The sequence below is a fragment of the Myxocyprinus asiaticus genome, chromosome 49 (genome assembly GCF_019703515.2).
Source record: "Myxocyprinus asiaticus isolate MX2 ecotype Aquarium Trade chromosome 49, UBuf_Myxa_2, whole genome shotgun sequence".
Classification (NCBI taxonomy): domain Eukaryota; kingdom Metazoa; phylum Chordata; class Actinopteri; order Cypriniformes; family Catostomidae; genus Myxocyprinus; species Myxocyprinus asiaticus.
This window is the reverse complement of record NC_059392.1, coordinates 24,033,632-24,045,706: the sequence shown is the minus strand read 5'-3', so window position 1 is coordinate 24,045,706 and position 12,075 is coordinate 24,033,632. Positions and strand designations below refer to the sequence as shown.

Below are 12,075 nucleotides of genomic sequence, written 5' to 3'. Positions count from 1 at the left end.
GCCTTTCAAATCTACAGTAGCACACATTCAGGTCATCAGCCAGTTGTTGGTCCACCACAGGTGTTGGGGGCAGGAGTCCTGTAATTCATAAGTTGTTTCATGACACTCCACACTGATGCAGGGTCGTTAGCTGAAAACTTGTTTTTCAGCTTCTTAGAGTATCTTATTTTAGCCACTCTGATTCCCTTATTCAGTGTGTTCCTGGCCTGATTGTACAAAACTTTATCCCCAACTCTGTAAGCATCCTTTTTGGCCTGACAAAGCTGCCTGTGTTCTGCTGTAAACCATGGTTTGTCGTTGTTAAATGTTAAATAAGTCCTAGTAGGAATGCACATATCCTCACAGAAACTGATATATTATGTAACAGTATCTGTGAGCTCGTCCAGATTGGTATCTGCAGCTTCAAAAACACTCCAATCAGTGCAATCGAAGCAGGCTTGTAGTTCCAGCTCTGCTTCATTGGCCCATCTCTTTACAGTCTTTACTACAGGCTTAGCAGGTTTTAATTTCTGTCTGTAGGTTGGAAGAAGATGAACCAGACAGTGATCAGATAGTCCCAAAGCTGCGCTAGGAACAGAGCGATATGCATCCTTTATTGTTGTGTAGCAGTGATCCAGTATATTTCTGTCTCTGGTTGGGCATGTAATGTGCTGTTTGTATTTGGGCATTTCACGTGTGAGGTTTGCTTTGTTAAAATCCCCGAGTAGAAAGGCTAACAGTTAATAAAGAGCGCTTCCAAATTAGGACAGCACATCCTCTTTAACGTTGTTACATCTGTACACCAACTTTCATCGATGTAAAAGCATGTTTCACCGCCTCTCGTTTTCCCCGTTAACTCCGTGATACGATCTGCTCTGAACAGCTGAAAGCCCGGCAGATGTAACGCGCTGTCCGGAATGGCTTCACTCAGCCAGGTTTCTCTGAAGCACAAGGCAGCAGAGGTTGAAAAGTCCTTGTTTGTGTGGGTGAGGAGATGTAGTTTGTCCGTTTTGTTAGGGAGAGAGCGGAGATTCGCATGATGAATGCTCGGCAGCGCTGTTCGAAAGCCACACCTACGGAGCTTGGCCAGCGCGCCTGCTTGTCTCCCTCGCCTGCGTCTCATAGCGTGTTTAAACAACACAGCCGCGCCTCCGACTAAAATGTCCAACAAAACGTCCGAATATTCAAAATCCGGGAAAAGATTGACTGGTATATGCTGTCGAATGTTCAGCAGTTTGCCTCTGGTAAAACTGACTGAAAAAAAAAAATAAAAACAAATATGGCATACAGATTGAAGTTTGATTAGTTGCTAAAGGCCAATATGTAGCGTAATCAGAGGTGGGTAAGGTAGCCAAAAATTGTACTCAAGTTAAAGTACAAATACTTAAAAAAAATAATTACTCAAGTAGAAGTAAAAGTACTAACATAACTAATTACTTGAGTAAGAGTAAGAAAGTATCCAATTAAAAGAGTACTCAAGTAGTGAGTAACTCGTTACTTTCACAAATAACATAATAGACGTTAACTCCCCTATATTTCATTACATAATACACATTGAACATGTATTACAGAATTATTATAAATGGAAATTCTGTCATCATTCACCATCATGTTGTTCCAAACCCATATGACTTTCTTCCATTCAACACAATAAGGAGGTCTTAGACAGAATGTTTGCCTGAGTCACTATATACTTTCAGTGAATGTGATATTTTTTCACCATATTTTGAAAGTGAATGGTGACTGAGACGGTCAGTCTCTAACATTCTGTCTAACATCTTTTGTGTTCCACATAATACAGAAGGTCGCATGAGTTTGGAAATTAAATTATGGCTGAGCTATCACTTTAAAGGGATAGTTCATCCTAAAATTCTCTCATCATTTACTCACCCTCATACCATCCCAGATATGTATGAATTCCTTTCTTCTGCAGAACACAAATTAAGAAGAATATTAAGAATATTTCAGATCTGTAGGTCAGTAAAATGCAAGTGAATGGGTGCCAAAATTTTGATGCTCCAAAAAGCACATAAAGGCAGCATACAATTAATCCATAAGACTCCAGTAGATAAATCCATATCTTCAGAAGTGATATGATAGGTGTGGGTGAGAAACAGATCAATATTTGTCATTTTTTGCTAGACATTCTTCTCCCTGCACAGTAGGGGGTGATATGCAGAGAAGAATCTGAATCACCAAAAACACAAGAAGAAGAATGTGAAAGTGATCTGTTTCTCATCCACACCTATCACATCACTTCTGAAGATATTTATTTAACCACTGGAGTCTTATAGATTACTTTTATGCTGACTTATTTGATTTTTTTTTTTTTTTTTTTTTTTTTTTTAGCTTTAAAATGTTGGAGCCCATTCACTTGCATTTTATGGACCAAAAGAGCTGAGAAATTCTTCTAAAAATCTTCATTTGTGTTCAGCAGATGAAAGAAAGTCAAACACATCTGTTATGGCACAGGGGTGAGTAAATGATGAGAGAATTAAAATTTTTGGGTGAACTATGTCTTTAAGGACTCTTGTCAGATCTGGATGAATTTGTCAATAAGAAGAGAGGTTTGGAAAACTTTCAAGTAATTATTATGGTGAAAACATGGGACAATATATATAATGCTGAAATATAAACCAAAGCAAGATCATGTTTTATTAATGCCTACTTTCACCATTTCATAGCTTTTAAAGTCCTGCGTGGATTCTTATTTCAGTGTAGTTACAATTTTCAGTGTCGAAAGAATTTAGATCATTAGTTCTGTACAGCAGTACCGCCGCTCTCTAAACGCAGAGTACACAGCCTGCATAGGGCACCAACCCCAGTCTAAAACTGCCCCCTATCCACTATATAGTGCACTACTTCGGGTGTCCGCCATTTTGTAGGAGTGTCTGAATTCCGAGTGAGCCACTCGTTCCCTACTTTTGTTCACTCATTAGTACCCACAATGCACTCTAATTTCGAGTGTACATTTGATGTAGTCTCGACGACAGTTAATTGCCCATAATCCACCGCGGGGAAGACGTACGAGCTGGGATTTTACTGCTTCCTTCACTCCTGCAATATTTTATTTCATGCTGAATGTATTAAATTACTTTTTAACAAATCATTACTTGATTAAAATAACATAATAACATATACTCTGGAGAGACAAAATATACAGATACATTTTGCCATTAAGCTGAAGAATTCTTTATTTACTAAATAATTCACTGAGGTGATATTATTTTAACTCAGGAGACTGCACACAGTGGAAATGATAATTCTGTGGATGATTTAAATATTTGGTTATAACATGTAGGTTATGATAACTTTGGTGCTGTTTATGGTCGGATGAGGGTGCTATGCGCCCAGAAATGCTACCCAGCTTTAAAGATACTAATGTGCATAAATACTGCTCATGACATGCGGGGTGTGGGACAAAGCACACTGATATATTGCTGCACTGATTTAAATATGTACACATAAAAACTGATGTCATATGAGCCCAGTTACAGAATCACCCTCTAAAATGACCATCACATTACACAGAAAATCTGTGTTAGCATTAGAGCCACAACTTACCTCGACGAGCTGCCTAAAGTTTGAGCCACAATTTTAATCTTGAAATATCCGCTTGTCTTTGTGTTAAATGAAGGCATTGCATGACAAAACTATTATTATTTCACTGTGCGGAGCGAAGAAAGTGTTTCACTTTGAAGAGCTTGATGCTGCACAATGATAGACTCCGCTTGAGTGACAGTCTGTGACAGCACGCACAGCTGTGAACCTACGCTGTCGTAAAAGTCCCATTCAATATTCTCTCATTAAATTACACATTAACTAAAATTAAACCCAGTAATGTAATGACCCACTGTAACTAAGTAAAAGTATTTTTTTTCATTAGAAATGTACTTGAGTGAGAGTAAAAAGTACCTCTTTTAACCTACTCTAAAAGTAAAAATTTTTTTCCAAAAAGTTACTCAATTAAATGTAACAGAGTAAATGTAGCACATTACTACCCACCTCTGAGCATAATGCCTAATGACTGGCCTCTGCCTTGTCTACTGACCCGGAGTGGACACTCTTGGTTAGGTTTACTGACCTGCTTCCAGTGCGGAGGGTTAACTTGCTCTCAGCTATCATGTCTGTCATAGCATTCTTGTGAATTGCTCTAATCACATGCACACACACATACACACCATTACGTGTTTGTCTCTTAGGGTAAAATAATTTGCTATGGGACCAAGCAATTCTTTTTGCTGGCAGGCGGCAAAATAAATGCTAAATTGATGAGCTATTTGCCTTAATTAAAATGCAATTTCCTCTCAGGATGTGCCATATTGTTTCTGCCACAAGACTAGTGGCATCACAGTCTTTACTGCTGATAGACTAAATAGTTGACACCTAATCGCTAATTTGTTTCTGTCATGTTGAAAGTTAGCATTAGCTTGCTAGCACAACATTAGAGTATCTCTCACAGATGATATGATGTTGAGGCTGAATTTAAGTCGGAATTTAAGTTGTTATTCAATCTCAAATCAAATCCTTAATAAAGCACTTAAACAGCACTGAAATTCAATATGGTGGCTATGTCAATCAAATCAAACCTCATTGGTTCTTGGCATCATTAACAAGTTCTTCCTCTTCTTGACTTTTTTGGGACACGTCCCGCTCTATTTCCACATTACTCCACGTTTGTTCATTGCTCTAACATATAAATAATGTAAAGCAGTCTTGCCACACAAACATATCTACCGTGTATTACGTAGCAGAAAATCTACCAGTTGAAACATTTCAACCATTGTGCAGTATATACAGATATGATGCTCAATAGATAATGTACTTCTTCACAGACACCTTGGCAACCGATGTCATTTTTGGGTAGCATTTTCTTTTTTTTTTTTTTTACATTTATTCATTGTATAGCATTAGGGGCATTACTGTACTATCGTATTCAAAACCCATATTGTTTATTGCTAATGTCGTTCTGTCTTTTAGTGGAATTAACTTATGAAATGTTCCTCTAATAGTCTATTGAATTATTCAGTAATTATAGATCTCTGGCAGCAGCCACATGTTTTCTTGAATTCTCCAGTGGGAGTCTCCAAACGAGAATTAAATATTAAACTGCAATCTTTGAAAAACAAAAAAAAAAACACCCAGTTACATGTAATTCAAACTTGAATCGATCTAATGATAGGAAAATACTTTAATTACAGACTTTACATATGGGCCAGGAGGTGTAATCAACTGAGTTAATTTTTTAATGTGTTATTTTTTATATAATTAATCGCACCAAATTAACACTTCTAATCGACAGTCCTAATAATTATATAACATAATTATAAAATAATAATTGAGGTGTATACATGTCAGTTGATAAATTTTTTAAACAATATTTTCTCAAAATTTGGACAATCTCAAAATGGCCAAATATTGGCCGATATATCAGTCTATTACTAGAAGTCATTTTGTCATTTTGTTTAATTTCTTGTCTTGATGGCAGTAGTGTCTAATAATGTTACTACAGTTCTAGTGGAAACTATGTTTACCTTATGTAAACTTTTGTCAAGGAAATATGCTGGTCTTGAGATATACTAAAACTTATAATTCATGACTATGGTCCACAAAAAAAAAAAAAAAAAAAAAAAAAAGGTTTACAGTATGCAGTATCATATTTGACATCCACACCATTGTCTAGGCTGTTTCTCATGGATGATGGATGCTTGTACAGTATTGCTGTTACTTGGATTAACAATGTTTCTCTGGCGGAACTCTCGCTCTGTGCTGCACAGTTCAGGCCGGTTGCATGGTAACAGCGTGAACAGTTTGTTTCTTAACAAGAGATGCTGGAAAGAACAGATATGGATATCAATTGTGTATCCTGAGAGAGCCCATCAAATGTCTGTATACAGCCTCACCGAGCAAAACCAGAAAGGATCATGTTGCACAAATACAGATGGATTCAGAGAAATTACTCAGCTTTGTTCTGGGCATTTCAGCTGGTCTACAACTGACTGACCATTATAATCTCATTTCAATATAATGAAAAGGCAATGGATGGCTTATTTCACAGTTTGGGGATATTTTGAGTGAAATAATAATAATAATAATAATAACATGCATGTGGAATCAAATCTAGGTTTATTTTAGGAATGTACTTTGTCCAAAAATATCTCATCACATCAAAGACATCTCTGTATTTCACACACACACAAACATACACTTACTTGGAAGATTCTTGCAATTGTTCACCCCAAAATTATTATTATTATTATTATTATTATTATTATTATTATTATTTTAACAGTATGAGAGCTATACCTGATCTCAAAAAAATTTGTGAAAAAAACAAACAAACAAAAAAACACTCTTTGCAATGATCATTTTCATCAACATGGATTTAATAATACTCTGCCAAGGTTACCACGGCTATTTGGAATATCTCTGCTTAAAAAAAGATGCAATCTGTGAGGTTTTGATCATTCTGAAATACATTCAGTGAAAATAAATCCTTTTATTTTACGGTGCTGTTCTACCACTCGACGCAAGATACCTACTAAGATATTCAATGATTATCATATTCATATACTATATTTACACAGTACTCCTAGGTACATCAATTAATGTTGTGGTATTACCGTAGTACAAATCCAAAAAACATTGTATGCTACTGTTTTGCATAAAAAGGTATGATACCCTTGTGGGCGAAAAAAAAAAAAGTGTTAGGGATATTAACAGAAGACATATCTAAATTGAGATAATCATTTATAAAGGCTGTTTGATTTTGAGATATTTGTGTTATGGATCCTTGTGAAACCAGATAATGATGCAAAGGACATGCACTTTGATAGCACCTGCTGGTGGAATCCCCAAACTACAAATAAGAGGACTGAGTTTAGACTTGAAAGTAAGTGACTAACAATGAAAGTGAATGGGGCCAGTCCATAAACGCTAATATACACATAGTTTTAAAAGTATAGCTACAAGATGTAAACATAATATGTGTTAACATGATTTTAGTGTAATACAATTTCTTAATAACCTCATCTATGTAAAGTTATATTCAATACCGGGATTACAGGGTTTCATTGTCATGACAATAAAGTCATATTACTGGATATAGCTTCACACTGATGAGGTCTGGGTTTCCCCAAGCATTAAGTAGAAAGTTAGTAGCACTTATGAAGTACTTAATCTCTATGGCACATTTCCCAAAAGCATCGTTATCTAAGAAGTACGTAAAAACGCTCAAACATTAACAAGAGCTTTGAACCGCTCTTAAAGGAATTTTCTGGGTTTAAAACAAGTTAAGCTCAATTGACAGCATTTGTGGCATAATGTTGATTACCACAAAAATGTATTTTGACTCGTCCCTCCATTATTAAACTAGTTTAAAATCCTATTAAATGGCCACAACATTCTAAACAGCATTGAAAAGGAATAAAGAAGAATGGATCATTGCGACCAACTCAGGTGCTGGAGCGACCATTTGCAGTACTTGGTGGAACTGGTGCTACAGCTCTCAAATGTTAGTCTGGAGCCCTGCATTAGTAATCATTTACTACTAGCCCATCTAGCTAGTACTATATTAGCTCATCTGTGAAAGACAGCTAGTCATTAGTAGGTTGAATTTCCCTGAAAAGTGTCAACTCTCTGGCAGTATCATAAGACTGCTATGTTTATTTCAGCATCCAGGCCAGCTAGACATTGCAACATTGGCTCAACCAATGGCATGAGTTTGGGGCGAGACAGAAATTACACACTTCAGTTTTAACAACAAAATGATTTGTGGTTATTTGTCTTATTGTAAACTCAATATTCCTAAATGCATTCAGTGCTTGACTAACTCCTCTTCTTTCTCTCCTCTTTTTTCAGTGGTCTGTAGTTTCCGGGGGTCTGTGTCACATGGTCTGACTCTAGAGCTTGGAGAAACAGTTCAGATTCTGGAAAAGTGTGAAGGTAAGTCATTCATTTGGAGTATCGCAGACATTCAAACAAATGTACTTTAACATTTTTAGCCTACTTTCTAACTGTAGTTTGTGCAGGCACAGGCTTGAAAAGCTGATTTATTAAAAAAAAAATATATATATATATATATATCAGTAATTATGAACATTTGGTACTGAACTAGCGTTTACTGAGTGATTGCTTAATTTAGACTAAATCTGCAATCCTGCTTTCCATTTGATCTTTTTTAAACACATTACATTTTATTTAAAGGGGTCATGAAGTGCTATTTTTTGTAATTTCATTATCTTCCCTGAGGTCCAATGATAATGTTATAAAAGTTTTTTTTGCACCAAAACAGTCACAATTTAGCAATATATGTTCATTTCCACCCTGTTTTTGGCCCTCTATCTGAAACGCTCTGTTCTCCTTAAAACTTCAACGTAACCGCTCACTGTTATGACTGACTAACATCATGCAGCTCCTCAATTTCAGTAAACTTCAGCAATTGGAGGAGAATGAACATGCCCCTCAACATTATAAAACAAAAAAACAGGGTTTACACATTATTCAGATGCAATGTGTTGGATGTGTGTAATGTGTAAACCCTGGTTTTTTGTTTTATAATGTTGAGGGGCGTGTTCATTCTCCTCCTCCTCCGATATTAAACTGTTAATCTCAAGCACAACTGTTATCACTCAGCACCATAAACTATCAAACAGCCTTGATATTTGAAATATTCATGAATGAAACAATTTACTTACGTTTTTTGATAGGGTTAAAAAAGTGTTTTAACTGCTCCAACCTTCAATAACAGTTCCTTTGCAAAGCTTGAATCGTATTATGTCCGGTTCACGAGCGAGCCAAGACGACATGAGCTGAAAAAAAACAAACTTACACGCATAGTCCAGAGTGGTGAAACTAGACGTACATACATACAAAATCATCCTGCACTGGAAACACATCAAAACGGTCAAAGATGTCCATCTTAGTATATGTCTACAATCACTGATGAGCCAAAACATTAAGATACATAGAATTGCCTTTCAGAGTTGTAACTTGACACTGCATTTTAAAAGTGGAAAGATGTATGGCAGCGGTCAAAGTGTGAACTGCGTAGTTCATGTTTATATACAAACTAATTCAAAATAGTCCAGATGGGTCCCCTTAGGTGTTATGTTAGGAATAGTTAGCCACACAAGGCCTCCCCTCTCGAACTTGCCGCCAGTGGGCGGGGCCAAGGGTGCGATGACGCATCTTGTGGTATGTGTAAATACAAATGAGCAATGTTTCATGACGTCATGAACAGACAGATTTCAAAACGAGACATTTCAGCAGGGTGGCAACTATAAATGCTCTTTTTAGGCTGGGGAGGAAGTTTTGAGTTCTAAAATGTACAGTATATTTTTATAGTACAGTTACCTCTTATGTGTCTAAATATCAAGGAAAGTTTTATTCTCCATTTCATGACCCCTTTAATATTTATTGCTACAGAATAACAAAATCACAAATCAGGTTTTTAAACTGTTTTCAGCCAAATTTTGGTGACAGGTTTGCAATAATTACCAACCTCATTTAAAAATAAAACGGTTCATATAGGTTTGATCTCCTGAGACAGACAAACAACATTTTCTGATTTTCTGAAATATGAAAATTCTCTCATCATTTACTAATAACCCTCATGCCATCCCAGATGTGTATGACTTTCTTTCTTCTGCTGAACACAAAAAAAGATTTTTCAAAGAATATCTCAGCTCTTTAGGTCCATACAATGTAAGTGAATGTTGCCCAGAACTTTGAAGCTCAAAAAACACAAAGACAGCATTAAAGTAATCCAGACAACTCCAGTGGTTAAATCCATGTGTTCAGAAGTGAAATGATAGGTTTGGGCGAGAAATAGATCAATATTTAAGTTCTTTTTAGCTATAAATTCTCTTCCCTGCCCAGTAGGTGGTGATATGCATAAAGAATGTGAATCGCCAAAAACAAAAGAAGAAGAATGTGGAGATTTATTGTACTAAAAGGAGTTAAAATTGACCTGTTTCTCACCCACATCTATCGTATTACTTCTGAAGGTATGGATTAAACCACTGTAGTTTTATGGATTACTTTTATGTAGCCTTTATACGCTTTCAAAGCTTCAAAGTGTTGGGCCCTGTTGACTTGCATTGTATGGACCTACAGAGCTGAGATATTGTTAAAAAAAAAGTCAAACAAATCTGGGATGGCATGATGATGAGTAAATGATGAGAGAACTTTCATTTTTGGGTGAACTATCCTTTTAAGAGTCTCCATTCAATGACCATTAGTTTAAAAAGAGCAAAAAAGTACTTAATTTCTGTAAGAGTTTCAAGGCCTATTTTGTGTCCTTGTCATGGAAAGTGGCAAAAGATGTATTATCGTCTACCACCCACTCTTAGGTCATCGTGTCTTGCATATTACAAGAAAAATATAATATCTCTTTGTTGCTCTTGGAGAAGATGTAACTTGTGCTATCAGCAGTCTTTGCTTCAGGAACCAGAATAATTATGAATACTTAAACTCAACTGAAAGACTTCAATACAGAATTTCAGGATGACTCAGGGTCATCATTTTTCTCTACTTCAGCATGCAGAGCAGCAATAAACGTTTGAATAGCATGTATTTATGACTAGTCCGACTATGAGAAGACTAAGTGGTGAATTCACTTAACAGTTGTGGCATTTTTGGCAAACCCCGTGTCTTATTCACTAACCCCCAATCTTGTTTAAGCAGGCACAATCAGCACTAAAATAGCGCTGCGCCTTTAAATTAAGTCATTAATTAATTAACAACGAGAACTCGCTAAAAACAACACTGTGAACAAGCTTTTCTCATGAACAAACGTCAAGCTTTTCAATGTAGAATGACTTTTGAATTTTGCAGAAAAATATTTTTCGTATAAATACAAAATGTATACAAATATTAAATATTGTACGCCTTTAAAAGACTTTGAATATGACGCATGAGTCGTTTGAACTACTTTTATGGCAGTTTTAGGTAATTTTTTAAGCTTTAATGTGAGGCACTATCCACTACCACTTATTATAAATAAGATATTAATTAAAACCTTCAAGTTCCAGGTTTGGAATGACATGAGGGTGAGTCATTTATGACAAAAATAAACATTTTGTGTGAACAATTTCTTTGATGGAATTGAAAAGTCACTCAAAAAACGCAACGCAAACACACGCAAATTCGCATCCAGGTGAATTGTCATCAGTTTTCATTTGAGTCCCATCTGGAGCCTGAAAGAGAAGTTGCTCAATTTCAGTGCGTCACAGTTTAAAGGTCAGTAATATACGCTAGTTCCCCAGAGCTGTCAATAGACCTTTTTCACAGACTGTGATGAGGTGTTTCCGCCTTAGTTAGCAGCGTAAATCTAGCAGAAAATCTAGAAAATCTAACTTTTTATATGATTTTTATTTTTTTTTTTTTAAATATTGAGTGTAAGTTTATAACATTATTCTTTGTGTTATATTACCCTGGAATTAGTTTTAAAAAACAAATTGCCACAGCTGCGAGGGGGTTTCTATAGCAGCTGCTGAGAGAGTGACAGTAAATTTGGCATTGTCTCCCATTTTACTGTCTTAATCCACCGCTCTCTATTTTTTCTTCTTCTGGAAAGTCATTCAAACGTAATAGTGGATTTTTTATTTTGCTCTTGGAGCAAATGGGTAAGTGAAAATAATATTTGCTGTGGTCTCCCATTCACCGCTGTCGAAGTTTACCCTGCAAACGTTTACTTCTGCGTTCCAAAACCCTGAGTGTGAAAAAGGTCTATGGTCACAGTGACAGATGTTCAGGGCCTGCAAAGAGAAATACATGAATTCTGCATTGTCAGTCAGCCAGTGAAAGAGAGCATCTTACAGGAGTAAGAAATATGGTTCAGTCTGTAAAAGTGGCCAAACACAATTCCTGCCACCCCAGTGTTATAGTGTGTGACTGGTTGAGGGAAATTTAGCAGTCCTGTGTGTTATTTTATTTTTTTTTCTACTTGTCGAGCTAGTTAGTGCTTTTTGGGGGGGGGAATTACAGTGACAGATGAGTATAGTTTTACAGTGAAAACCCATTTAACTTTTGATGTGTGTGACATGTTAAAAAGTTGTAATGCTTCCAACTTGTACACTGCAAAATGTACAAAAG

The 12,075-nt window shown here is 36.2% G+C and overlaps 1 protein-coding gene across 8 annotated transcripts in view; it reads left to right on the top strand.

The window, feature by feature from the left end:
- LOC127438187 (dedicator of cytokinesis protein 3-like) overlaps nt 1–12,075 on the top strand; it is a 278,795-nt gene that overhangs the window by 63,868 nt on the left and 202,852 nt on the right. For all 8 annotated transcript variants that reach the window (XR_007896670.1, XR_007896671.1, XM_051693558.1 and 5 more), the window contains exon 2: nt 7,840–7,923. Coding sequence is in view for 6 of the 8 variants with exons in the window: in XM_051693558.1 (XP_051549518.1) it covers nt 7,840–7,923 (84 nt within the window). In the remaining 2 variants the exon portion in view is untranslated. The remainder of the gene's footprint in view (nt 1–7,839; nt 7,924–12,075) is intronic.